The sequence below is a fragment of the Cladophialophora bantiana genome (genome assembly GCF_000835475.1).
Source record: "Cladophialophora bantiana CBS 173.52 unplaced genomic scaffold supercont1.9, whole genome shotgun sequence".
NCBI classification, from domain to species: domain Eukaryota; kingdom Fungi; phylum Ascomycota; class Eurotiomycetes; order Chaetothyriales; family Herpotrichiellaceae; genus Cladophialophora; species Cladophialophora bantiana.
In genome coordinates this window covers 1-26,601 of record NW_015971583.1, presented here as the reverse complement: position 1 = coordinate 26,601, position 26,601 = coordinate 1, and the positions used below count along the sequence as shown (strand labels likewise).

Below are 26,601 nucleotides of genomic sequence, written 5' to 3'. Positions count from 1 at the left end.
CGCAAAGCTACAAACCTGAACCAGAGCCATTATGGGTTTCCCTTGGGACGCGGTCATATAAAATCGAATGATCGTTAAATCGGTGGTGCCGAGACACAACTGAATGGCGACCCGCGCTTGCAGCGAATGGATGGCCGTGGAGCTGGTCAATCAGCTGACGGTGGTTCGACTTCTGAGTCCTCCGGCGTGGTAACTTGCTTCGAGCGACGAGATCGAATCTTTGTATTCGTACTTGGTATGGTACTGGTTGGATAAAGCCGCGTGGTTTTGCGCCTTGAATTGCAATCGCCATATACGCAGATTACATACCAATTAGAGGTGCAAGTAGATGCGATGGAGCCAGTAAGTCTTGCGGTCGCATGCGCTGGTGCATTCCAGCAGCTGTTCGAGATCGCATTAGCGGTAAAGAAAGCAATCGACGCAGCCAAAGACTTTGGTGACGAGGCGATCAAGCTTCAAGATGCACTAGGAGCGCACAGAGCTCGAGCAACAGCCTTGCAGGGCCTGCTTTTCGACCCTTTTGGCGATACAGCATCGGGGCAAGAGAATGCCAGCACTGGATCAAAGCTTTTTGATGAAATCCCTGAGTATGTCCAATTAGCCATTGTTGACTGTCTCCGCCAATGCGATCGTGCGGAAGCCGTACGGTACCCGAGTCTCGAAAGGTACCGTAGGGCAGGCATGGAAGCAAAGGCGGGAATGAAGCTACTCGATCATCTGAACAAATCCCCAGAAGAAATCATGCAACGCAAGGCACGAACAGCAACATTGGCAAAGTGGGCAATCAAAGATCGCAAAAAGGCGAGAAAGATGGTTGAAGAATATGGGGGCTGGATCAGCATGGCATTTCAACTGGTCAGAGACTACCTCTTGATCGTTGAAACCAATGACCGCCGACTTACTGCGCTGGAGAAAAGTCGACCTGCGGCAGCACTTGGTCTAGCCCAGGATGCTCGGCTTCGTCGCATTACAGCATATGAAGCCGTGCCACCCGATGTCAGAATCATCCAACTAGAGCTGGACATGCGTGATTTGGATATAGGAGAACAGGAGGCACCAGGGGTGGAGGCGGCCGAGGAGCTTACATCATCCTTGCAGAAGCTATCAGTTCAAGGCCAGTTGATGCTGGTCGAGTATCACGAATATACCGTGGATATATCTGCTACCGCCACGAGCAGCGTTTCGCCTCTTGTTCGCGAGCAGGTTGGACAGTTGGCAGCTCTTATGCAGAGTCCGAAACCGGCTGAATTTTTGGCTCTTCAATCAACTGGCCTGCTACATCAACCGGCCTTGAACCGCTTTGCCTTTTTCTATGAGATACCTGGAAATCCTAGCTTTCTCCAGATGGAGAATCTCGAGCAGATGGTGCAGAAACATCAAGTACTCAAACCATCTCTCACGCAACGGGTCTGGCTTGCGCGGCAGTTGGCTGGGGCACTTGCAAATTTCCATACGGTTGGCTGGATTCACAAAAGCCTTCGAAGCGCGAATGTCGTTTTCTTTCGTCAGTCGTGGCCGGAACACGCTCCATTTCCGGACGATGGGTTCAGGAACTTACGAATCTGCGGCTTCGAATACTCTCGTCCTTCTCAACCTGGCGTCGGTTCATTACGGTACGCAGACTCAAGTATAGCGAGAAATGTCTACCGACATCCAGAGCGATGGGGCAAGCCGGCCAAATATTTCATGCCTCAACACGATTTCTATGCGCTAGGGGTGATATTGCTTGAAATCGGCTTATGGGAATCCGTGTTCTCTCTCCAATCTCATCGCTTCAAGAACTGGAGAGAAAATCCGGAACTAGTCCGCCAAAGAATTCTCGAGCATACCCGGACAAGGCTGGCCGCTGCAGCGGGGGACGAGTACGCGAAAGTGGTTCTGCTCTGTCTCACGGTCAAATCACCGTGGGAAGATGACTCGGGGGTTGAGATCCAAGCATGGTTCCAAACTAATGTTGTTGAACCATTGGAAGGCGTCGCTTGCTAGTTTCTGCTGTAGAGAGTTAATGTAAAAGCACCCGATACGATGGAGTGTAGATTTCAAATGCTACCATGATCAATAGATAGATTTATTTCCGCAAAGTCATGCGTCTCTCACAGGCGTTGCGATGCAAAATTCAAACTATGGTGCGTATAGGTTAGTTTGCTTCTTCTCCAGGGACTCTTTGTCGGCCCCCGAGTCGCAGTGCTAAGACATATAATGTCGTGAAAGAAGAGCCAAATATTTGAAGATCACGCTTTCAGGCTGAACCCAATAACGATGATGAACATGAAGAGAAGACAAATTGCTTTGGCCTGGCTCTCCTACGATGCGACGACGCGATAGGCATTTGCGGCAAAACTTCGGTCTCTGGGTCGTGGAGTCGAGGAGTGTAGACGCAGCTCCATAACCAACAAAGTTTCCCGCAATTCCATTTAACTGGCATCATGACGACTTCGCAGGGACACGCGTTGCTTGAGAATTGAGCACATCATGAGAAGAGCCCCCGGGGCCTCCTCTGGCTCCCGAATCGAGACCTTTCTCGACAAGTTCTTCTTCTGCCCATCATGTACAACCTGGCGAAGGACCAAGCCTCTGCGATCGACAGCTCCCTCCAGCTCCAGCAGCGGCAGCAGAGATAGCAGCCGTCGGTATGCCTCCACTTCCGCTCCAACCCTGACCTCCACCACCGCCATAAACGCGCAAAAGATCGTCCCTCCGCAGTACAAACCCCTTTATAATTCCCTTCTCAATGTCCAGAGAAAGGCTTCAGCGCAGGTGAATCTCAGCCGACTACAACTTGCTCTTCAAGGGCTCGAGTCCGAAACTCCAGTGACCAGAGTGGCTATTTTGGGATTGAATGTACAAGACACCGCAAGCAGGGTGGTCAGGTTATTACTTGCGGACGCGCTGGAAGACGAAGGGAGATGGGAGAGGGAATTGCTCAAAAGTGCTGGCAGCGGGGACTTCAATCGAGGCGTCTTGATACGTTATGGACAGTCGCCGAATCCAAATCTCCCTCAACCGAAGACAAGCATTCCAGTACTGTACGTGCCATCAGACGTACTCGAGAGGAACAATGTGGAAATACTGGTATCGAGTGTCAGCGGGCCCCGAAACGGTGAGCTATTACGAGGGGCGCACACAGTGACCTCAGATGCATTCCTATCACCTTCGATTGGGACCCCGACCGCTGCGACTGGAAGACAGACAACCATCAGCCAGCCAGTGCATAGCTGTCTGCTGGTCACCAAGGGACTGGATGGACTCATGCTAGCCGCAGAGTTGTTGGCGTCTACCAATTTTACTGCTCGGGAAGATCGGGAATCTGTTAGCTTGGTCCTCGACTTGAAAGGCATCCAGGAGAAGGCACCGGGACAGGTCTTGGTCGTGGATGTCGCGCAAGCAGAAGAGGGTCTGGCGGCAATCCGAAGATCCATAGGAGAAGCAACCGAGTACGAACACAAATGGGTCGACTCGGGCATGCCGACATTATCGAGCTGGTTCACATTGACCTCAGCTGCCAGGTCCGAGGGACCCATTCCGGCACCTGTGAAGGCCCTGATTTCCTCTTTACTGACAACTGCAAAGACTAACCTGCAAATTCAAGCTTCATTAGAAGCTCGATCGAATGCAGCTCGAAGTTTGAGCCCCGCCACACGAGCGAATCTGGAGGAGGCCATTGAAGGCTTCTCTCGCAATGCCCACCAAGAGCTCCAATCAGGACTCGCATCAGCTTGGGGCTCCCACAACTGGCGCAAGTTGGCCTGGTACAAGCTTTTCTGGCGTGTGGATGATGTTGGTTTGATTATTACGGACCTTATCACAAACGCCTGGCTTCCGCGTACTGAGCGTGCGGTCTATGAACTATCCGGTCGGCTATCACAGGCGGGCATCTCGCCAATGGATGCTTTGCCTTCACTGCCACAGGACGGACAACTCACGATGTCCGAGACAAAAACAGATCATCTCACAGAACCCACGCCCGTTCTGCAGGCACAAGCTACCATTGCTACTGAGCCTCCTATGCGCGCAACCTTGGTCAACCCCACGGGGACCGCCGAGGTCAAGATAACCCCTGTCCCTCAGCCCATACCTTTATCTTCTTCCATATCCAGTACTCGTTCTGCGCAGATGGAGCTTGCGATCGCAGATTTCACCAGTACAGCCCAGCAAATTGTGCTCAAGACCCTTTCAATTACAGGTCTCTCCGCAGGTCTCTCGGCGCTGACCTACCTGTCCATCACACCAGGCAGCATGTACGAAGCTGGCACAATAGCAGCTTTAGGTGCAGCCTACGCACTGTGGCGCATGCAGGGAGACTGGTTCAAGGCTACAAAGGCATTGGAACACAGCCTATACGACGAGGGCAGGGCTGTTATCCAGAGGATTGTGGGCAGGATGGAGGAGCTGGTTGACAATGCTAGTCGAGTTGCGGAGGATGAGGTCGAACTGCAAAGTCGACGCCAGGCCGAGGATGCTGTGACGAAAGCCAAAGAGGAATTAGATCGACTTCAGTAATGATCGATCAGATTCCGACCGGCAAGTTGTAAATCCCATGAAGTCTGAAAATTGTAATCAAGAGTTTGTTGACCCACGAGTCAAGTTATCTCGATCGCATCGTCGGGAACGCCACGTCTGCTTCTCAACCTTCGTGCCCAGAACTGCATCATCGGGAGGACCTCGCCGCCGTCCTTGGGCATAGAGTCATCTGCTTTCTTCCATTGATGATACGCGACGAATTCGTAGGCTGACTTGATGCGGCTTAGTGGGCTGGAGCCCACTGCTGCAAGCGGTGATTTTGAGCCTGATAGGATCAGGACCGGTGTTTTGTTCTGGGACTTCGTGCCCGCGAGAGGTGCAGTCAGCGGCAAAGCTCCCCCGACTGATATGACGCCTCCCAGAGCGGATCGGGATGATATTATCGATGGGTGTAAGGGGACTGTCAGAGCGACTGAACCGCCCTGTCCGAAGCCAAAGAGGTGGATGTGGTCAGGTCGGTACTTGAACTTTTCAATCAGGACTTTCAATATCACCTCCTCGGCAACGAGGTCCACTGCCTTGGTCAGAGGAGAGTCCAAGTCAAGTCCACCCGTGGCGGTGTCGACGCGAAGGTCCTCGGACCACTGGTCCCCTGGCCCAAGAGGGAAAGGCAGCGGAAAAGGCGGGTTGAGAGTGATGGTCAAAGCGTCGGGGAGGTTCAGCGCGCGAGGGAAGGATGAGAAGTTGGCTGCTGTGTCACCTAAGCCTGGAAGAAAGACGATCACGTTCGTTGGCTTATAGTCTGGTGGCAGATGGACGATTGGTTTGAGGGTCGGAGGGAAGTTGCTGGCAGTTGGAGAGGCCCCAGAGGGCTGGTGAGGCATTGTGGCGCAGCAATCGAGGATTGTTTGAGCCAAAAACAAGGCTTCAGAGACTGCAAATGGGGGGTTTTCAAGTCCTCCGTACTTTGAACCTCTGTATCGTCATTGATCCTGCAACCCTTCTATCTTTGGTGATGGGTGGATAGAGCAGGGGCACCAGGGGAAGTTTGATATTGAACGGATTGACGTGGGCGGTTGCCCCTCGGATCCAGCTCGCCAGGAACGCGAAGTCAAGCAAGAAGCAAGGAGCAGGCGTTGCAGGGTACCTTGGCGAAGTGGGCTTGCTGGGTAAGCTTTAACTTTCAACTTGGCTCCTGCGTCAAGCAACATTTGCCTCATTCTTGGCTCTTGGCTCCCGGCTCCCATGCTGGCTGATCCCTGCACCGTCCCACCCCTCATTGAAGTCGTGAAGCAGCCCGCATCCTTCCGCAATTCGCCATAACGTTCCAGGAAAGCTGAGCTGGTTACATGTGAAACCCAGAACTGGACTGAGTCCGTCTAATAGTATGTAGTATGATGTTTGAACCGAAAAAAAGTTGGTGAAAGAACTGCCATGCGAAGCGACAAGACCCTGAACAGGCGGGAGCAAGCGAGCTGAACAGATGTGGGGTGGTCCTAGGTGGTGGACCTGCATTGGCCCCAGCATCATTGATGCAAAACCCTGATCAATGATGGAAGGGATAAAAGACATGGTGATGCACAGCCACTGTTAGCCAGCTGAATTCTTGTTTTTTGTTTTTCCCATCTTAGAGAGCTAGATTGACCTGAGACGGTGGTCAAGGGTCCATTAGGAGTATTGAGTACCCAGTACTTTGGGATGTGCTCACCCTGTTGACGCAATGCTTGTAGAAAGTGAAACCGAACAAACGTCAAGCTGAATGGCTGGCGACTGCTGTGACGAGGTGGAGTCGTAGCTGCGCAATCCCAATGGCAAGCTGCCAACGAGAAGATGGCAATGGATCGAGGGGCAAGTCACTTGCGTGTCTGGTGTCCGGTGTCTGGTGTCTAGTGTCTAGTGTCTGGCTGTTTGGCAAGATTTCACTCGGGCCCTTGAAGCGGTGACTGACATTCATCCTGGTTGCCTATATATTCCCCCCAATCCTCTGCTTTGTCCATTTCAAACCCATCATACTCAAACCCTCGAAGCCCATCTGACCCTTTTCGATTAACCGAAACAACTCCGAACATATCTGAAACCTGCTTCGATCAAGATGTTTGGTTGGGGTAAGTTAACTTGGCCGTCTACCTCTTCGATACCCCTCCATGCTGACTGCGCTACTCCAGACGAAAGCCGCGACGCTCACCAGCAAGTCTGTAAGTATCCTCGGACGCCTGGACGGGTGATGGCAATGAGCAACATAACTCTCCGATACTAACGACAACCTAGACCAAGGGGACGAGGACCACCAGGCCAAATTCTCCCATGAACTCATTGGTGGCGCAGCCGCCTTCGAGGGCATGAAACTCTACGAGGACCGACAACGCAGGGAAGGTATGTAAATACTTCTTTCCAGGAACCAGAGGCGTGATTGAGCTAACGATGAACAGGCAAGACAGTCAATCACGGCTTTGCCAAAGAACTCCTTGCCGGCTTTGTTGGAGCCGAAGTCGACAAACTTGCCGAGACCAAGGGCTTGGATGAATATGACAAGATTAGGGCCAGAGAGCATGCTAAGAGAAGCGCCGAGAACATGTACGACCAACATTATGGGGACATGGATCAGTATGACCCAAATCAACGTGACCAGCCAAACTTCAACTACTGAAGTAGCCACACTACCGATGAGGGCCGAATTTGGCTGCGGTGAACAAGTATGATGGGACCTTGACACAAGAGAGTCAAGAGAATATTACCAAAGCCTTGTCCTGATGTGCCACGGGTAGATTATGCTGACAGGCATTGGAATCGAATGAAAGTAAATGAATCTACCAACCAAGAACCATCCTGTTCACCGGGTATCCAATGCTGTTGCGTGAATCATCAGAAGGGATCGCGCCAGATCCTTCCATCACAGTTCGTCATCCTCACTTGCGGTCTCCTCGTCGTCGTCCTGTGCCGTCGTTGCAGCCTGGCGCTTTTCTTTGTTTTGTTCATTACCTTGCGTCTGGCCCTGCCCTCGATCCTGGACTGAGTCCGTATCTCGTATACTTGGATGATTCGAATATACTGCGGGTCCATTGAAGCTGTCCTCATCCGTGTCATCGTCACGCTCTGAAGGTGTTGGGGGCGAGTCACCAGATGTGGGAGAATCAGGCTCGCTCTCAGCATTAGTGACAGGTTCTGCACCTCGAGTCTCGAAACTATCACTTTCCTCATCTTGCTCCCGATCGGTGTCGTCAGCTGGTCTTTTGTTCCGGCGCGGCACACTAACTGGTTCACTTCCAATGACGGTTTGCAACTCTTTCAGCTTATTCTTATCAGTCTTCGCAGTGGACAGGATCCGTTGCATGTTCCTGATTTTTAGCTTCTTTTCGTTGAGGAGCAGAGCGAATTTGGAAAGCATCTGCTTCTCATGCTCGGCTTTGGCGTCCACTAGCTCGTCAATCTGTTGCTGTAGACCTTTGATCACCTCATCTTTTGTCTTGACCTGCTCTTTCAGACCTGTTACCTCTGTTTGCAACTCGTCTCGCTTCTCGGCTGCCTGCGATGCCCACCCAAAAAGGTCAACATCGTCAGTGTCTTCCGTTTGAGGCAAGTCGATAGTCCCAAGGCGCTGTGTGATCTCTTCGACGCGATTGTTGATCGCGATGGACAGGGTGCTTTTAGGATCCTTGCCAGATATTGAGCACGTCGCCTCGAGGTTGTTCTTCCGCTGGATACTGATTGAGACGTCCGATTTCGTGTCGAGAATGGAGGCGATGATGTTGGCCCAGTCCTCGTCAGTTCCGTCATAGTTCCTCGCTCGTAATTTCTTGAGGCTGCGTTGTCTGACTGCACGGGTTTCAGCGCAGGAGCAACACCAGGTGCAAATTGGTGCCTTACCTTTCCCTGCGTAGGCTGCTTCGCCGTCAGTCGCAAGAAGGTCAAGGTCGAGATCATGACCGCCTTCCTTTTGTGCCACTTTGATCAAAATCGGGCCACTGCCTTTGTCGGCCTGGACGAGCCGAATAACCCACGTCGACGCCATGACCGTATGCAAGTTAGCCGCACCATTACCGACTACTTGACAATCAGCGCAGAACCATGCAAGGCTGCGGATCCCAGACCAGAGAGTACTGTAGCACCCCGGAGAGCATAGGCCAATTGCCTTCGTGTTGAGCAGTGAGAAGTGAGCAGTGACCACCCAGCGACCCAGTGACCCAGCGGCCAGACCAAGAAGGGATTCACGTACTAACACCAGTCGAGTGGGGCAAAGCACGGAACGCGTCGAGCGAGATTGTGATTGGCCCAAGTCGTGTTCCCGCCTTCGAATTTCGCACGTTTTCTGGCTCGCTGGCTCCTGCGCTGCTGCTGCCGAAACTCCACCGTTTCCCATTCACCACGCAGCCAGAATCCTCCGACAACCAACCTTCCAGCCTCCCAAAACGAGACCGCAGCCCGACCTCGAAAAAAGACCTCAACTTGCATATCTCGAATCTCGTCACTCTCCTTTGACCATTCAAGGTCGCTCGCCAAACGACTGCCCCCCGATCGGTGGTGTATTGCCTCGACGGGGAGCAAGAAACACGCTTCAAAGCTCGATAATCACACTATCGAACAACTTTTCCTCACGCCGTTACGAATCCTCACGAGTTCCACGATTCCCCCTGTTTTTTATGTTTTTACTGGGGTCAGCTATTCTCTCTGTATTTTTGCGACCTTAATATTTCCTCCTGAACGATTTTCGCGCCGTCCAAGAACAAATCGAGAACCATGGAAGCACTTACGCTGAAGCAACGCACTCCGGTCGAGAGCCCAGACGTTGAAAACTGGGACGATGATGACTTTGAAAATCTGGAGGATGTCCACTTCCGGACCGCTTCAACCGCCACATCTGTCATCTCCCATCCCCAGGCACACCGTCGAGATTCGGTCTCGTCGCGCATGTCAATGCGATCCGAATCGAACCAGGGAGACGAAAATTGGGATGTACTAGTCGATGAACAAGCCTCAATCAAGGATGCTATAGCTCTTGCGAAGAGCAAAGGAATACCTTTACCAACCAATATACCGCGTTCTGCACTGGAGGGGGGCACGATACGGCGGCTGAAAGGCAAAGAGATTAAAAAGGCAATTGCGGACGACTGGTCGGAAGATCTGGACTTACCTGGCACTGACACTCCTCTCAAGCTCGCCAAACACGATGACCGTGATTTGTCGGAGAGTCTGCGACAGATCAGTGCAGCGTTCCGAACGTCACCCAAAACCCCGGAAGCGAAAGACGTGTTCGATCAAACCATTCGATCACCTAAATCCCGCTCGGCAGCAGTGCCTATTACCCTGGATGCATTTCGTGATACGGATGAGGATGCAGGTTTTGCGGATGTGCCGACCATAAAGGTCGCAAAGCACAGGTCTCCCCAGAAGCCTCTCCTCTTCCGACAACCTCCTACTCCAGTGAAGCCAGAGACTGAAAACATCGAAGAGGACCTCGAATTGCCATCTGATGGACAACTGCGCCTGTCTACGAGGAAGCCACCCCCTTCAACTCCTCAACAGAGTGATGATTTCGACCTCGAATGGGCGGAGGGCAGCTTGGGGACAAGGAACGCTGGCACCAGAAGGGGAGGCCGATCTGCGCGTAGCTCGTCTGCCTCAGCTCTGAGTCCTAGTGTCTCGAGTGCTTTCACTGCCGAGAGCGAAGATGAAGGGCTCGAAGGACTCATCCTGCCCGATGGACCAATCCAGTTTGAGGACAAGCTCAAGCGGCGCCAGCACGAGCATCCATCCGAACCACCTCGAAGCGTTCCAGACCACAAAGAAGCTTCCAGGATGTCGACAGGAAAGGACGATTTCTTTTCGGGTCTTGAGATTGGAGATGGAGAGGTTTTTGACGCGGCAAAGTTGACGCTGAATCGCAATGTTAAGCACAAGAGCACCCGACCTGCTAGTCCGTCAAAGCGGACAACAACGACGCTCAATTTCACGAGTACCAAAACTCAAGGAACAATCTCGCGGCTCCCCAGATTTCAACCAGCTCACGATAGGCTTGAGCGTGCTCGGTCCAATTTGGAACCTGTCTCGGAAACCGGCGTAGCGATTTCGTCGTATCAACGAGCAAACTCACGACTTGGGAATCACGCAAGTCATTCATCTGTCTCAGCCATCCCGGCCCCTCAGCCCCCTTCTACTCCCTCAACCCCAAGTCGACGGCTGCTACGTGGTACCGAATCTCGTCCCGACCTGCGCTACGAACCGCCCACAACCACGAATGCCCAGCTCCTGCGGGCAAAGAGGTCTATGCCCGTCATGCGTGGCCTACCCTCGCCTACCAAACCCTCCCCGTACGTCAGACCTCCTTCGAGACAGGAGACCGGAAGCCGTCTGAATATAGCGCCACGTCCCAAGACTCCCACAGATCGGGCAGATTCTCGCATCGGGGAAGCTAGGAAAGCCGCAGTACCCTTCCTCCCCGCAGGTGCGTCTGCTGGACAGTCTCAGCATGTCAGCATCAAGAGTCATTACCGTGGACAAGGTTCCGATGGTTCTGGTGACAGTATGTCTGCTGCTCAACGGTCTTTGTCTCGACTAGCCGGACTGGGCAGGCCGGAGACGCCTGGCCGTGGTGTCGACTCTGCGCGTGGGCGAAGCAATCTCACGCCAGCTGAATTGGCGGCCCAGGCAAAGAAATCTATTACGAAACCTACAAGGCGGCGTAATTTTGGTGACGGGACAGAGCTGGAGATCTTTGACGACCTACCTACTTCGGCTACCCTTGAATCAAAATTCACAAAAGCGCCAGTGGGCCGTGGTGCACCACGCAGCCTTCGAAGCAAACTGGGACTGTCGCATCTAAATCCTTCTACGTCTTCCCTCGCCAGCACCAGACGCGGCAGCGATACCCCTGTTCCCGCAACACCACTCTCACCGGCACCGAGGGGCGATTTCCCGACTACAGCCCTCAACACGACCAATGTTCCTCGCTTTGCCCGCGACACAGCCGCCTCCCGGAATGCTCGGGAACAGCGCCAAATCTCAAGTGCTTTCCAGAACATGCGAGGTGAACCACTCCAGCCGATCTCGACGAATTGGAAGTCAAACCCATCGACCATCCGTCCTAGCAACCAAGGAAGTCTGAGAAAAAAGAGAAGCGAAAAGGTTCAGCTGAAGCCACATCTCATCAAACCCATGGGCGGTGATTTGAACCGACCAAAGACGGAGAAAGGCATGAACTACAATCCGCTATTGTTCAGGTGGGAGGGCAATGAAAACGATCTGGCGCCGTTCGACGTACCAGACTTCTACCCTCGGGGCGGCAGCCCTGGTATTCAAGGCCGAGGAAGCCCAGGTACGAAAGCACAGGTGGCGTTGATTTCCAACGTGGGGTCTAGCGTCACTGGCGTTCAAGTTGTAGGGGGCATGGTGTTTGACCCGTCGCAAATGCGATGGCTCAAGATCGCTGAGAATCCAGACGGAAGCGTATCGAGCGTTCGAGGTGGTAGTGTCCAGATTGAGGAGGAAGAGGACGTCTTTGCCGGACTAGAGGACCTGAAAGAAGAAGACGAAACACGGAGCCGCAGCGGCACGCTCCAAAACATATCAAATATCGACCAATCGAGGGATTCTTTTGGTGATGCAGAGGCCGGCCATAGCAGTGGTGATGAATGGGGAATTGGTGTTAGTGAAGAGTTTGACGTGGGGCCCGAGTTCGTGAGGAGACAGAGGGGTGAAGAGGAGAGGTGGCGGCGGAAAGTGGAAAAGTGGTTGCGAAAGGGCCTAGAAGCAGAAGAGGAAGAAGGACCCGATGGGAGAGGGGGATGGAGGTGGGCTATTCGTGAACTGGTGATGGAGCAAGGTGAAGCTTAGGGGAGGGCACTGGACGGGGCAATATGCTGCGAACAGTTGTACAGCACGGAGTATATGGAAGAAGTACTAACGATACGTGGTGAGCAAGGCTCCTGTGGCTTTTTGAACGGGCTCGCAAGAGTCAGTGAAAAGTATACCTCGTACCTCTGATCACCAGCTGTGTTTGTCAGTGGTATGTTAGTCGGTGACCTTGGGCCTACACAGTACCGAGTAGATGCACGGTGAGCCCAATGCGCCCAAATTGATGATCCCCGAAGTGGATAAATAGTGCTGTGTTGTGCGGAGACTTCCCCAAGCGGGCCGAATGCCTTCTGTATTAGATCTCATCCAACATCTCAATATCTTGGGCACTGACAATCTCGTACGGTAAGTCCAGGTATTTCTCCAGACCTCTTTTCATTTGTACTGTTTCTTCTGAGTAGAGCAGAATCATCCGATTGTTGACCTGTTCCTCGAAGACGAACCGTAGACACTGGAGCCCATCGACCTGAGATCTCTACCCAGTAACATGAATCATAGGCTCGCGATCTCAACAATCTCCCTGGGCCGGCACGCCTCGCACACTCTGGAGAGGAAACTCGCCGCCCGCTGCCGCCGGCGGGTTCCAGGGGGTAGAGATGTTCATCACCGATTTAGACGGCTACGCCACCGCCCGCGGAATCACGAAGGTCCAAGCGGCCGGGGAGATGAAGCGTCTCTGCGCCCAGCACAACCTGGAGATTGTCTGCCTGGGCTCGTTTGACAACTTCGAGGGCCATCCCAGACGAAGTCTGGAGGAGAGGCTGCGGATCGCGCGGGAATGGATCGCCATGGCTGACGGCTTGGGCACGGACGTCATTCAGGTGCCCAGCAACGACGACAAGGACGCGGTCGGCGACATAGACACCATCGTGGCCAACCTGCAAGCGCTGGCGGATCTCGGGCTACGGCAAGAGTCCCCCGACACCGCTCGCCCTCTGTCAAGTTCGCCTACGAGGCTCTCGGGTGGGCCACGCACGTTGCTGACTGGGAGGAATCGCTGAGGGTCGTCGAGCATGTCGCGCGCCCCAACTACGGCCTCTGTCTGGACACATACCTCGTTCTGGCGCGTCTGTGGTCAGACCCGCGGTCACCGTCTGGCAGACGGCCCGGCGGTGATGCCGCGCTGCACATGTCGCTCGAGACCTTCCGTGCAAGAATTCCCGACTCCGCCACCGCGGCATCCTCTACAACGCAGGCGCCCATCGTCTACGTCCAGCTCAGTGACGCCGAGAGACTTGCGCCGCCGATCCTGCCGGGCCATGCCACCTACAGCGAGCACCAGGACGGCGTGCACTCGTGGTGCCGCTACGGCCGCTTGTTCCCGCTCGAGCGCGCCCGCAGCGCGTACCTGCCCGTCCTGGACGTCGCGAGGACGTGGTCGAAGGACAGCGGCTGGACGGGCGGGTGGCTGAGCATAGATGTCTTCCACCGCGACATGGAGCGCGAAGGGAGTGGCCCGGAACACTGGGCTGAGAGGGGGACGAGGAGCTGGGAGGAGCTTGTCAAGAGACTTGGCGAGGAATAAATGGTGAGGACAAGAGAACAGGAATAAATAAACAGAGACGAGCGGGCAAGGAAGATGAGGTATTATATTAAACCGAACTAAAAATCTAGGTCCGCTAAGTTCACATTCAACTCAAAGTCATTGAAGAGTACGGCGTGCAGGCAAACTCACCACCAGGCTGTAGCCTCCTTTTTGTCATCGGCCTCCAAAACCCCCTTTTCTCACGCTTATCCCCTTCCGCTCTCCCCCTCTCTGCATCAAGAAGAATCAGGTGCAATTCTATGTAAAACGATCGAAGTCAAACCCGTAGCGAATGCATTTTTGTACAAAATCCACCACTCCGACCAGATCGTATGCCTCCTTCTTGCGTCGTTCATATCATTTTCCTCGGGCGTAACCATCTCTGGTTTTCCCGGCAGAGCAGCTGTGGTGAAGCACGGACAGGATGCTCTTTTTTCTTTTTTCTTTTTTTTTTTTTTTTCTTTTCTAGTATAACGCGCCCGGGCTAACAGCGCCGTTTCCAAAGGAAAGCTCGACGGCGTACATGGCCCGTACTCGCGGGGTGCCGTCACCTGCAAACCAGCCCATGTTCACATCACCGTGAAAAACTGCTAGTTTGCCGTCCTTGGTGATGTCAATGCCTCCAGGGATGTAAACGCTAGCGGGTGTGCCTCCAGTGGCTAGGAAAGGATTTGCCTGCTTGGTGTAAGGACCGTAGACACTTTTGCTGGTTGCGTATCTGATGTTGTATGGGGCAGTTGTGAAGCATTTGGAGCTGTACAGGAGAATATAAGTCCCGGAAGAAGCATCATAGGTCAATGAAGGCGCTTCAATATTGGGCCCATCATCTGGGTCATTAAGTAAAACAGTGGTTGTGCCACCAATGAAAGAATACCCATCGTCAGGATTGACCTCTTGGAGATTGAGAGGCGTGGGTGCAATAGGGTTGACAGAATTTGAACATGCGCCACCGTTGCCGATCGAGTTGCCGTCGACCTTGTAGATAACATACTGCCGGTGGGTTGCAGGGTCGTTGAAGCCGTCGGCATCGATGGCCCCGCCAGCTGTCAGATCACAGAACAGGGGCGTCTGGACGGGAGTGAAGGGTCCCTCTGGATTTGGAGCTGTTGCTGCTGCAACACAGTGCTTCGCTGGAGACTCGGCCATGGTTACGGAGTAGTATAGCACGAAGTTGCCATTGTCCTGTGATATTTCGTCAGAAAATTCTGGCTACCAAGCAGGTGTTCGAATACTCACTAACTGAGTCACGTCTGGAGCCCATACGTGCGGAGGCGAGGCTGCCCACGAAGGGAGATTCGGCAAGGCATCGTAGCCTGAATGAACGGTCCAGCTAGAAAAATCTGGAGAAGTTGCGATCAAGACATTAATCCCCGCAGGATTTCCATTGACTCCCGCATAGGCAATATAGCTCCCGTCCCCCAATTGGACCACCGAAGGATCTTGAAAATTTGTACCAATGACTGGACCGCTTGCCTGACGCTTATGCTGTGGAGCGGCTAAAGACCAGGCCAGGCAAGCAAAGAAAATGAACGACGAGAGTAACATTATGAGCAAAACCCAGCAACGACGACGGACAACAGCAAGAAAGGCCTGAGGAGCAGAGAAGTCGGACTCTTGGAGCCATTTGTTCTTTTTGGGGCCGGACAACAGTGAGCTGCGCTCAGCAGGGCTGGGATCGGTCATGTTTCTCGGCTCATTGGGCGGATGCTGTTTTGTTACCCTGACTAGGTTGTAGGAGATGCATGCTGCAGGTAAGTGGCGCGCTTTATCAAGTCAGCTTCTGGAATGTGCGCCATTCAGAATGCAAAGCATGCCATCGAAGCTATGTCGGACTGGAGCCATGGCGCATGCGAAGGCGAATCTGTCGCCATACACAGCAGAAGGTTTGAAACAAACATAGGACAGCGCGCCAAAACAAGCTCACAGACAAGAGCAACTAGCATATGAATGCTGCATGCCATGGCCACAACAATGGAGGGAGCAAGTGCCAATCCAATCAATCACATGTGGATGGAGAGCGCGGATGGATGGTCCGGGGCCAGGCCTGCGGACGGAGGGGGTGAGGATCGACGAAAGGAGATAGATGCACATCAACGGCCGTGTGTACATAGGTAGGATCATCGATGTCGTCCTCTTTGTGGCTAGCTGTGTCTGTATGTAGCTTGCTCTCGCAGGATGACATGTGGTTGAAAAAAAAAAGACTGCTGATATGAAGTACAGGGAAGACACAGGTGGCTGAAGGGGGGCTAAGGAGGCCTTGGAAAGAGGGGCAACTGACGGTGGTGATGGAGGTGCGGGAGTCGGCGCCTTGTCACTGACTCGGTATTGTATTCTCTTAATAGTTGCCCTCGATTTACCGCGCTGGTTATTGGCCACTGGCACCAGCACCAGCACCACCTCGCCGCCTCAAAGATCTCTCGCTTCTTCTTGATGGGTCCTCCTTGGGTCCTCCTCGTATCTTACTAGACAAGTGATCTCGCCCGCTGCAGCTGCGGCTCATGGACTGCCTGGTTCTGATGTGAGCTGAACAGCTGAGCCGCCGAGCCACACACATTCACTGGAATCCGATTACCTGCATACAAAGTCTGGTCTTTTCTTACATCCTCCCGCTCTTGAGCGATCACAGCATCTAACATGGGTGACTAGGGCAGCGGGCTGATCTCCGCACTCCTCGTATCCCGCATCTCTTACCCTTGCTACGAATCAGCTCCGAAGCCAATCTTAGCTGCCAGTTGCATTGCGACCTTTCCAACGGACTCTGCTATTGCGGACTTTCTGTATCCAATTGCTGCCCTCTGATAAAACTCAAATGTGATCCACCTAATCGACGCGTCGCAGCAGTTCATGGCCCTCGTGGCATGCGGCCGAATCCTCAGCACGCACAATGGGTGGGACTGGGGAAAATTTGGACAAAATTGGACAGGTGAATAACGTGATTAGCATGTCAGCACCTCTCTAACGCGAGATGGACATGTCATGTATGGTGCGCCGGATGACTGCCCAGACATTCCAATCATGTCGCCATATTTCTGAACAATGTTGAGATGTGATCGTTCCCGGGAACGTGGGACAAGCTTCTGAGCCGGAGAATTACAACTGCTTCTCGAAGCAGTCGTTCTCAGCCTTGCAGGTTAAACATGCACCAGTGTGATTCTATTTGTCGATGGAGAACCATCAAACACGGGAGCCAAGGGTCGCTTGTGTGACGTGCTTTGATCGCAAGATGATGCCAGCAGGAACTCAGAACTCAGTGCGGCCCGTCGAGTATCACACATAATGTGCGTCGTCTTCAGACACAACTGGTACCGCCATTCTGCAAAAGATTGACTCGTGCGCGACATCCAAATCCACAGTCCTGTCAACGTGGCGCTGAATTGTAAGTACATCTCCCCCTTGCTTCACGAGGTTAAGAAATCACCACTTGCGTGAATTTCGGGTGACATGGACGCCATGTCCATAAGCTGGATCTCCATAGGGGAGGCGTTTCGAGCTTCGATCTGGTCCCTTGCATACCGATGGGGATCACGAACTAAGTCTTTAGCACCAGAAATACGGGCCATAAGCCTTGTGTTTATCCGGAACATTTGGAAAAGCTAATCCAATTGACGCTTTCGCGCTGGACGCCCGCGGTCGTGGTCTCGGTGCTTCAAACCTAACAAACCGAAATGCCTATACGCCTCCTTCTTACCAATCACCACCGAGCTCCAAGCAGTCAGTCCAACACCAACTAGGTCTCATTCTTGTATCAATGGACCATTACTCTCCCAAGAGTCCTCCAAATGGTCATGCCTGATGTTCAGATAAAGGATCAGAATGCTCAGAGACTCGATTAGGCCCCAGCTCACAACAGCCAATGCTCTAGTTGCACCCAGCAGTAAGTGTTATTGTAGATTACCTTCAATTTTGAGCCTACATGCTGGAGCTGCTAGCATAATGGGAGCGCGGTATTTTGTTTTCTTTTTTTTGACTCTCTACCAGCCTCCACCAGATCTGACTCTCCGTTACCTCGGGTGGCCGCGACTTGGTCCGCAGAATGAACTGCGGGCTCTCCAATCGCAAAGGTACGTGTTAACACGCATTCACACGATAGCGAAACAGGGCGGGGACGCCCATAGGCAACTGATCTTGGCGACCTTCGTGTGCAACCCTGACCGGCATCAAAGCTTTTGCTTGTCCCGCTCTGCATCCAAACACGTGGGGGCTTTCAATGGCTGTTGTCCTTCCTTGGTCCTCCCCGTGGCTTGGCACTCCTCCCGTTGTCTTGGCATCGATTCCGCCTGCCCAAAGCAGGTTGATATCAATGCAAGCTACGCTATGCCATGCGGCCAGCGCGAAGCTTAGGGTTACCACGAGGCAGAGGCGGTAGACTGCAATGGGTTCTCATAGATCCTTCGGTCCATACGGCATACGCAAAGAGCTCGTGGTTTGTGGATGGCGGGATGAGCTGCCAGCTCTGAAAAGGTACAAAAGCTGTGAGGTCCTGCAGCTGGTTCAGAATTTTTGATCTTTCTCAGGGAAGCTCCTCAAATATCCACCCCGGGATACCTTAGAGATACCGAAGATGAGAATCCAGCTTGGTCTAGAGGCCGTCTTGGCAATTGGCGCCTTCTGTGCCCACTGTGCTGCTCAATCCTTCCAGAGGCTCGGAACCTGTCCGACTTTGGGCTGCATTATTCCACCCGACCAAGCCGATTTCCTCCCGGGCCAACGTTTTGATATCAGGGCCGAAGTGCACGCTCCTTTGAACGGAAGTGAAGCGATTAAGGGCTACACCACTCCCGATCCCAGTGTGAGTTTCTGTTACCTTCTTGGGTTTATTGTAAGGCTCTGTCATTCTCAGCTCCAGCTAACAGGGATTGCCAGTTCACTCTGAGCATCGAGCGTGAGGGCGGGAATGCTCAACCGGTCTCAGCCTTTTTCAATCTTCCGGAACCAAAACTCGAGACTTGGAATTTTACTTGGTATGAGGATCTGTTTGCTCAAGCCGCCAAGACTCCATCCCAGGTCAGAGTTGCGTCTAAGGCATGGCGAAATGTTGCTCTGTATGAACCGGGTCAGTATATTGCAACCTTGAAGTATCGCAATGGCTCTCAGACGACGATTGCCAACTGGACGGTTCGGGATATTTCTCCCCGTCAAAGAGCCAAGAACGTTGTGATGTTCATCGGAGACGGCATGACCACCAACATGATTACTGGTGAGCCTGAAAATCTCCATACCATAAGCTTGACACTAACGCAATGCTACAGCTGCTCGCCTTATCGGCCACCAATCCATCAATGGCAAGTACCAGACCAAAATGGCCATGGACCAGTTTCCCATGCTGGGTCACCAAATGACACACTCAATCGACAGCTTCATCACCGATAGCGCCAACTCTGCAACCGCTCTCTACTCCGGCCATAAATCCACCGTGAACGCATTGGGTGTCTATGCTGATAGCTCTCCGAACAAATTCGACGACCCAAAGATCGAAAGTATCGCTGAGCTCTTCCACCGCCTTCGAGGCGGCGGTGTGGGGATTGTCTCTACCGCTTTCATTGCCGATGCGACCCCTGCGGCCTTGACCGCTCACACACGAGATCGAGGTCAATATGGAGCAGTCGTTGACTCTTTCCTCAGAGGCATTACAAACTATACCTGGACCAACTGGACCGGTCCTGATGTGCTCTTCGGCGGCGGTGCTGAGCAATTCTATCCTGGCAAAGGCTCCTTTCAGGGGAAGGACTACTACCAAGAGTTCGCCAGTCAGAACTACACCATTGTTTTAAACAATACCGCCCTTCAAGCCGCCGATAACTCAAGCAAGCAGCTTGGAATTTTCTCGGTCAGCAACATGGCCAAGTGGCTCGATCGCAATGTCTACCCAGAAAATCTGAACAAGTCTAGCACTGCTCCAGACGGCTCAAAGGCTGCTGCTACCGATCAACCTGGCCTCAAAGAAATGACTCTCAAGGCCCTCGAAGTCCTCCAAACCCGCCACGGAGATAAAGGCTTCTTCATCATGTCTGAGGCCGCCAGTATCGACAAAATGATGCATGTGCTTGACTATGACCGCGCTCTTGGTGAACTCCTAGAACTGGACGACACGATCAAGGCCACGATCTCCTGGCTTCGAGACGCTGGTGAGCTGGAAAATACCCTCATCCTCGTGACCGCTGACCACGGCCATGGTTTCGACGTTATGGGCTCTGTCGATACTCGTTATTTAGACTCCCAAAAAGAATCGCGTGAGAAGCGTGGCGCTATCGGCACCTACCAGAATTCCGGCCTCAGCCAGTATGTCCTTGGTAATCGATCTGCTCCAATCGGCAGCGACCAGAATCTCGTTTACGGCCCGGGGGTCAACTTCCCGGCTAATTGGGATCCTCGATACACGCTATACTCCGGCGTTGCCGCCTTCCCTGACAATCGCGAGGACTACCGGGTCAATAAGAACGGCCCTCGTGTGCCGGCCATCAACATCACGGGCTTCTCCAACGAGGACTTTTTCGTCAATTATGTCGATGCTGTTACCGGGTTCATTATCAATGGATCGCTTCCTGTTTCGGTATGTTTGTCTTTTCCGCACTTTACTTTGTCCGCGACATCTCCGAGTACGCTTACTCACATTTTTGTTCTAGGCTGATCAAGGTGTGCACTCTCTCACCGATGTCCCCGTCTTCACGCGAGGCCCTTGCACGGAGTTGTTTTCTGGTGTCTTTAACAGCATTGACATCTTCTACGGTATGGCCGAGTGTCTTGGCCTTAGCCGAACGAGCCCCTCTTGAATAGTTTCATAGCCATGAGACTTAAAGAAGGGGGTCCGGTCGCGGTCATATATAGTTAAGAATAATACACGATAAGACTGGAAAACTTGTTAATAATGATGCGACATGGAACACTAGCTGGCTTGAACTAATTATAAGGAAAAAGGTCCTGAAACCTGGACATGAAGCCAAAGTGCTCGTATCTCTCACGAGAGTCTAGGTCGGTTTTCTGGATGTTGAAATCGAGGCGAATCCATCTCGTATACGTATTTAAAGCTCCTGCCAAATCGAATTAGATGTCATCCAAGACTCGCGCCAATATCGTCGCCGCAATAGCCCATGAATGGAACCCTCGATCTTTTGTTCTTTCTTTACTTGTGGCCCATTGGTTCCGCACCGGGGAACCACTCAACGTGCACGTCGCCGTTTAGGCCATAATACAGGACCCTCTTGCCCACCAGGCACGCGATGTACCCCGCGACGCCGGCGTCGACGCACTCGCGCACAAACTCGGCGTAGACGGTCTGGCGACCCTGCACGCGCCTGATGGCCCGCGCCAGCGCCGCCGCGTCCCATGACGTGTCGGGATTTACGGCCGGCGCGGGCATGGCCATTTGTTCGGTCGCAATGGGAGTTTGGCCTGTCGAGGTGGCTGCCGAGGGAGACGTCGAGTCGGCTGCCGATTTGGAGGCTGGCCTGGGCGTGTACGTCGTCGTCGTGCGCGAGATGTAGTCCACGTGGTACCGCGTCACGCCCAGGTTGAGCAGCAACGCGATGGTTTCTGGGAATGTCAGGCTCGTCGGCGAGTGGACTTGCGCGAAGACTTGCTGGATGGGTGTCAATGTCATTGTTGTTGTTGTTGTTGTTGTTGTTGTTGTTGTTGTTGTTGTTGTTGTTGTTGTTGTTGTTGTTGTTGTTGTTGTTGTCGTCGTCGTCATCGTCGACATTGGCTTCCACGGGACTTGGCTCTCCTTCGTGTTGTGTAAATGCTCAGTCAACTCGGTGTTCCAGGGATATTGATTTTGGTTTTGATTTGCTGTTATCGTTTTCATGTACTTGCTTGACTGATTTGAGCGCCTCGGTGAGCAGGTAGGTGACTGAGCGAGTCTGATGTTCTTGAGAAAAGGGAGGAGCTATGGCTTTAGCTTTGGTTGGTTGCGTGCAGGAGGCTCCCTTTGAAACGGTTTAATTGTTCTCGCGTTCGAGGGGAAGAAGAATCCGAGCGCGAAAGCATTATCTAGATCCAAAAAGGCTATGACGGGACAGGGTACTAGCCCAGTGGCTTATGCACTGGCTTATTTGGCGCTGGTGGCGCCCCATGCTATCCTTCAGCCTCGCGGAACCAACTGCCCAATCGGCCTTCCCCGTCCCCCCCCCTTTCGAACGCACGGAAGTTTGTCCTGCGAACTAATTCCCTTGTGGAAATAAAGACACGAGCGCCACGCACGGAAGACAATCGAACCTGAGCAGGCAGGACAGACGGTGACGAGGGCAATCGGGGACTCAGAAGCAGGTCATGCCTTGATTCCGCCCCTTGACGAATCCGAGGTGCATCACGTCACCGGCAGATTCCACCTGGATGTGAAGGTCAAGAAAGCAGGAACCTCCCTTCTCACAATCAGAGACTAACAGTGGCATATTAGTCAAGTGCGTAAAAGCATATGAGGTAGATCGTTTCAATGTCGTTTGTCAAATGTATGGGGGTGACTGAAGACAATACGAGGTACTCAGACAATGAATATTTTCTCGCGTTCCTTCCTCTTCTTAGGATGAGGAGGGAAATTGAGATCCCATTCAAAAGTCCCAAGCCAATGCCATGTCCGTCTGTCCTCGTCATTTGAGCCTACCACAGCACAATACTCGACCATTCAACCGTCCCCGATATGCGTTGAAGACGGCGCTTCGGGCGGAAATCGCATGTACAGGAAGGAGCAGGAGCGAGTGCAGATCCTTCTCCAGATGAAAGTGGTCATACAAAACGCGGGCTTGACCTGGATTGCTCCCTCGGAAGACCGACCAGGGAAGCTTTTGGGCTAGACGAGTGAGCACATCCTGAACGCGGGAGTCTTGCTCGATTTCAGGGATCTCGAAAGTGGCACATGTTGCGTTGAGACCGTCGGGAGTAATTATAGCAGGCCAAGTCCGTGGGCCATCGAACAGGTGCTCTTGAGAATATGGGGAAAACTTGTCAGACGCAACCAACGACAACTCTGGTTGAGAAGGAGCCCATCCAAACCCCTTGCACTGAAGCCTTGGATGAAACAGTACCCCTGAGCTTAGGGAATAGCCTATTTTTGACTTCCAGAATGCCTCCGCAGTGTAGACCGGTTTGACATCATGAAGCAGGCTCAAGATGACTATACTGTCTCCTGGCCTGGATGCATGTCGACGAGCCGAGAGGTGCAGGCCTTCCTCGACAGGAATATAACCCTTCATTTGCCTGAGGAATTCCTCGTCGGGTGCATCGCTGTCGTATTGGAACGTGGGCAGAAGCTGTTGGCTTGTGAGAAACACCGTCGCTATATCGATTGCACCGGGCCGATGGACATTTAGGAGGCAGTCTCTCAGCGAGACCGTCTTGTTGTCTTTGCATAACAGGTGAACGTTGTGCCGTGCACGTATTGACTATAATAAAGTCCAAGATCTAAGAGTCTTATCGCAAACAAGCAAAGTGCATAGGATAGCCTCTTGTGTCTCTATGGAAGGATGGGAAATGTCAATCGACATGAGATCGCGGTCCCAAACCAGGGTGGCACTGCTTATGGTAAACACCTTATTAATGTTTGCAATCGCTTCAGTACGAAGTTGATGGTTCTCTGGTATACAGGGAGTGTCCATCCAGTAGGAGTCGCAAGTCTTTCTCTGAGCAATTCGGACGAGACGCTCGTGCAAACAGGCCTTGAATCTCGGATGTAAGAACTGTCAAGTTGATTGCGCAAATCGATAGCATTGGTCTATCTAGCATGTTATGTCTGTCTATCTATCTCTTTAGCCAGACTCTGCCTGTTTGTTTAGACCTTAGCATATATCGAGAAGGCCGTTCCTGAACATTCCATGGCGGCGCCAGCCTGTTCCAGATCAATAGTGGTGGCTTATGTGAATGGCGTTGGTCGCGCTGGTACTCAAACCGGCAACGTCAGACAACGGCGATTACGGTGGCCACCTTGCAATCCTGACACTTGATCCGTCTAACAACATGGAAGCCTAATATATCTTCCCAGATCGGGGGTTTGCTTGGCAAATGACATGACCACGTCCCCGATACTAAATAAAAATGCTGGAGAGCTCAGGGTCGGGAAGCTAGGATGATTACGTCAATCATAGGCCAGCCTCCTCAGAACCCACGTACCTTCAACCGTGGTCAGTCTTTGTTACAGCAGGCGGCATAACCATTTTCCAAGCCTACCTGCTGGTGATACCAAATCTTTTATGATAGAAGTGCTCTCTTCGAGGTTCCGAACAGGCGCATCGGTGGAAGTGAGGCTGCATCAATCCCGAAGACCCATCATTTTCCCAATATTTCCAGGCAGTAGCTGTAGGCAGTGTCGTCGGAAATTTGATTCGGAAAAAACTGTTCGGCGCAAATGAAGATGCATGGATATTATATCTATGTCCTGTAATGTGATCTGACTCTGAGGCCACCAGATGATACTCTATTGCTCTTACCAAACGGGCTGTGCTCGGCCAACGTGATGTCACGAACCCACCGTTGTCCCCAAGTACTCTACGCCCTCCACTCGAATCGGGTGGACGGTATAGAAAGAAAAGGAAAGGATAAGGCAAAGGACGGTTGAGGCACAAGGCTATCGGTTAACGCTGCCTTATCCTTTTCACGTGACAGAAAGAGGGGAAGCTATAAGAGTCTCCTCTCACCTGAATCGGCTGAGAGAGAACTCTTCCTTTTTCTTAAGCGTTGAGTCGTTGTCAATAGGGCTACGTGAATAGAACAAGGCATTTAGCTACTTTAATTCCTTTATACCTACTGCGTTGCGTAGGTGCCTAATAATTCTCAACGCTTGCCTATCACGTAGTGGCACTGTCGAGCTAGTAGTAGCTGTATGCGATTCTAGGAAGACCCCTAAAAACCATCCTTACTAGGGTAAGTTCCCACCTAAATTAGGTGAGAATGAACCCCTCATCGCCCCGAGATAATGGGGCGCCCGAGGTCTCGTCGGGGACTGTCGATGAAGACCCTGCGACCACTGCGGGCTCTGCAGACCCGCGATACCCTATTTTTACGCCTACGGACGTGAGTAACCTCGAAGAAATGGATGATGAACAATTATAGGCCGAACTATCCAGGCTTAAAAGAGAAAGGACACGGCGAGAATAAATAGACCGAATCCATTACTTACGGAGAGGGGGTACTCTCAGTGTAGAATAGAGATTAATGTAAGAGACTGTAGTATATTCTCGAAGTCTCCTACCTGAATCGGGTGGGAATAATAAGCGACTAGCTATAGATGATTTAGCTAGCTACGCGAAAATCTTTAAGGCGGACCCCCCGAAGCATTTTAATGGGAGTAGTTACTAGGCCTTAACTAAGTTTATTATGGGTATCGAGATGTATTTCGAGTTCTACTACTAGGATTTAATAGACCCTAAGGTGGCTAAGCGGGCCATTTAAACGGCGGTAACCTAGCTAGATAGAGAGCCTCGTTAGGTATATTATAGATAACGCAACGTGCCCGCTAGTTGGGAGGAATTTCTTACGTTCCTTCGAGGCACCATCAAAGACTCTTAAACTCGTACTTTTAAGGCTACTTATGCTGCTTAGTTTAGAAAGTAATGAAAAGAATAGAGTGTTCGTTAGTACTTACATAAACTAGAGTAAGTAGAGGCCGAGGTGAAGGCATTAAGGCTCACGGAAGTCGAGTAAAAGATGTGGCGTTTCCTTTACGGTCTATAGCCTAATATTCGTAACGTAGTTATGGTAGAGCCATAGAAGATACGTCTTAATAGGGATACTATCCTTACGGCCGCCTATCGCTATGAGATACGTTTCGCGAATGAGCAAAAGGGCAAGACCAAGGAGAAGAATGCTTTAGAGAAAAGAAATGAGCTCCTAAAGTAAAAGACATCGATGGCTATAATAGAAAGTGGGAATAGAACTTTCCACCCGAATCGGGAGGGAAAAAACACATTCAGTTCGCTAAACGTGTTAGCTAAGCCTAAAGCTAAGCAGGAAGAAAAATTAACGTCCTCGTTTATTCCTAAGTGCTATAATTGCCACAAGGAAGGGCATCTAGTACGGGATTACCCTGAAAAGGGTACAAAAAAATAGATACTAATGTGGTAAACGTAGCTATCGTATTGGGGCACATTCAGTCTGCGAGACACGGCGCATTGGAGCAACGCTGTATGAGCATTTAAGTAATAGTCCGAGTAAAGGGCGAGAAGCATCGATTGCGGGCCCTTGTGGACTGTGGGGTATAGAACGACTTCATCTCATAGACAACTGTTGTTAGGCTTAGTTTGAAAGGCGTTTCACTAGATGTATTTAGGAAGGCTATGGATGGTCGGCAGATCACTATTTACGGCCGTTATAGCCTCGAGGTTTAGGCCATTGATGACCGGGGGAGGACTACTAAGGCCAGACTTAATTTATTGTCTACGAATATCGAGGGATTCGACATAATACTCGGTATGCGCTGGCTTAAAGTAATTAATCCCGACATTAATTTTAGAGATGGTACCTAGGTAGTGAGAGATCTAGACCGCTAAATTCGAATTAGCATGATTACAGCGTAAGAGCTTATTTAAGAGAAGAATGAAATCTACATTATGTGGTATCAACCTTTAGAGAAATCTTAAAGGGTTTCTTATTCGAATCGGGTGGGGCAGTGTTTCACCCGCCTCCGAACTCTTGCATTGAGCAAAGACGGAGGTATGCCTTCTCTTTATGCTAGCTATAGCGACGTGGCATTAGATCCGGGCGAGGCTTAAATTTCATTAGTGTCGAAGTGTTGGACACAGCCTTAAGAACCTGCGAAGGACGCACAGGGAAGGAAACTCAAC

At 52.0% G+C, this 26,601-nt stretch overlaps 10 protein-coding genes across 10 annotated transcripts; 6 read left to right on the top strand and 4 right to left on the bottom strand.

The window, feature by feature from the left end:
• Nucleotides 1-333: 333 nt before the first annotated feature.
• Z519_06302 (uncharacterized protein) lies at nt 334-1,986 on the top strand (the record flags this gene model as incomplete). Its single annotated transcript, XM_016764042.1, has 1 exon — nt 334-1,986. The coding sequence occupies one exon, from the start codon at nt 334-336 to the stop codon at nt 1,984-1,986; it is 1,653 nt and encodes a 550-aa protein (XP_016619124.1).
• A 486-nt stretch (nt 1,987-2,472) lies between these two features.
• Nucleotides 2,473-4,500, top strand: Z519_06301 (uncharacterized protein; the record flags this gene model as incomplete). Its single annotated transcript, XM_016764041.1, has 1 exon — nt 2,473-4,500. One exon carries the CDS (start codon nt 2,473-2,475, stop codon nt 4,498-4,500), a length of 2,028 nt encoding a protein of 675 aa, XP_016619123.1.
• Nucleotides 4,501-4,580: 80 nt separating this feature from the next.
• On the bottom strand, nt 4,581-5,345 carry Z519_06300 (uncharacterized protein; the record flags this gene model as incomplete). The annotated part of the gene is made up of 1 exon (XM_016764040.1): nt 4,581-5,345. The coding sequence occupies one exon, from the start codon at nt 5,343-5,345 to the stop codon at nt 4,581-4,583; it is 765 nt and encodes a 254-aa protein (XP_016619122.1).
• Nucleotides 5,346-6,553: 1,208 nt separating this feature from the next.
• Z519_06299 (uncharacterized protein) lies at nt 6,554-7,108 on the top strand (the record flags this gene model as incomplete). The annotated part of the gene is made up of 4 exons (XM_016764039.1): nt 6,554-6,566; nt 6,627-6,656; nt 6,730-6,834; nt 6,891-7,108. The coding sequence occupies 4 exons, from the start codon at nt 6,554-6,556 to the stop codon at nt 7,106-7,108; spliced, it is 366 nt and encodes a 121-aa protein (XP_016619121.1).
• A 243-nt stretch (nt 7,109-7,351) lies between these two features.
• Nucleotides 7,352-8,470, bottom strand: Z519_06298 (uncharacterized protein; the record flags this gene model as incomplete). Its single annotated transcript, XM_016764038.1, has 2 exons — nt 7,352-8,274; nt 8,326-8,470. The coding sequence occupies 2 exons, from the start codon at nt 8,468-8,470 to the stop codon at nt 7,352-7,354; spliced, it is 1,068 nt and encodes a 355-aa protein (XP_016619120.1).
• Nucleotides 8,471-9,195: 725 nt separating this feature from the next.
• Nucleotides 9,196-12,288, top strand: Z519_06297 (uncharacterized protein; the record flags this gene model as incomplete). Its single annotated transcript, XM_016764037.1, has 1 exon — nt 9,196-12,288. The coding sequence occupies one exon, from the start codon at nt 9,196-9,198 to the stop codon at nt 12,286-12,288; it is 3,093 nt and encodes a 1,030-aa protein (XP_016619119.1).
• Nucleotides 12,289-12,905: 617 nt separating this feature from the next.
• Z519_06296 (uncharacterized protein) lies at nt 12,906-13,834 on the top strand (the record flags this gene model as incomplete). Its single annotated transcript, XM_016764036.1, has 2 exons — nt 12,906-13,246; nt 13,312-13,834. 2 exons carry the CDS (start codon nt 12,906-12,908, stop codon nt 13,832-13,834), a joined length of 864 nt encoding a protein of 287 aa, XP_016619118.1.
• A 465-nt stretch (nt 13,835-14,299) lies between these two features.
• On the bottom strand, nt 14,300-15,517 carry Z519_06295 (uncharacterized protein; the record flags this gene model as incomplete). The annotated part of the gene is made up of 2 exons (XM_016764035.1): nt 14,300-15,016; nt 15,071-15,517. 2 exons carry the CDS (start codon nt 15,515-15,517, stop codon nt 14,300-14,302), a joined length of 1,164 nt encoding a protein of 387 aa, XP_016619117.1.
• A 2,878-nt stretch (nt 15,518-18,395) lies between these two features.
• Z519_06294 (uncharacterized protein) lies at nt 18,396-20,604 on the top strand (the record flags this gene model as incomplete). The annotated part of the gene is made up of 4 exons (XM_016764034.1): nt 18,396-18,623; nt 18,698-19,031; nt 19,084-20,384; nt 20,458-20,604. The coding sequence occupies 4 exons, from the start codon at nt 18,396-18,398 to the stop codon at nt 20,602-20,604; spliced, it is 2,010 nt and encodes a 669-aa protein (XP_016619116.1).
• A 350-nt stretch (nt 20,605-20,954) lies between these two features.
• Nucleotides 20,955-21,431, bottom strand: Z519_06293 (uncharacterized protein; the record flags this gene model as incomplete). The annotated part of the gene is made up of 1 exon (XM_016764033.1): nt 20,955-21,431. The coding sequence occupies one exon, from the start codon at nt 21,429-21,431 to the stop codon at nt 20,955-20,957; it is 477 nt and encodes a 158-aa protein (XP_016619115.1).
• Between the last annotated feature and the right edge of the window lie 5,170 nt (nt 21,432-26,601).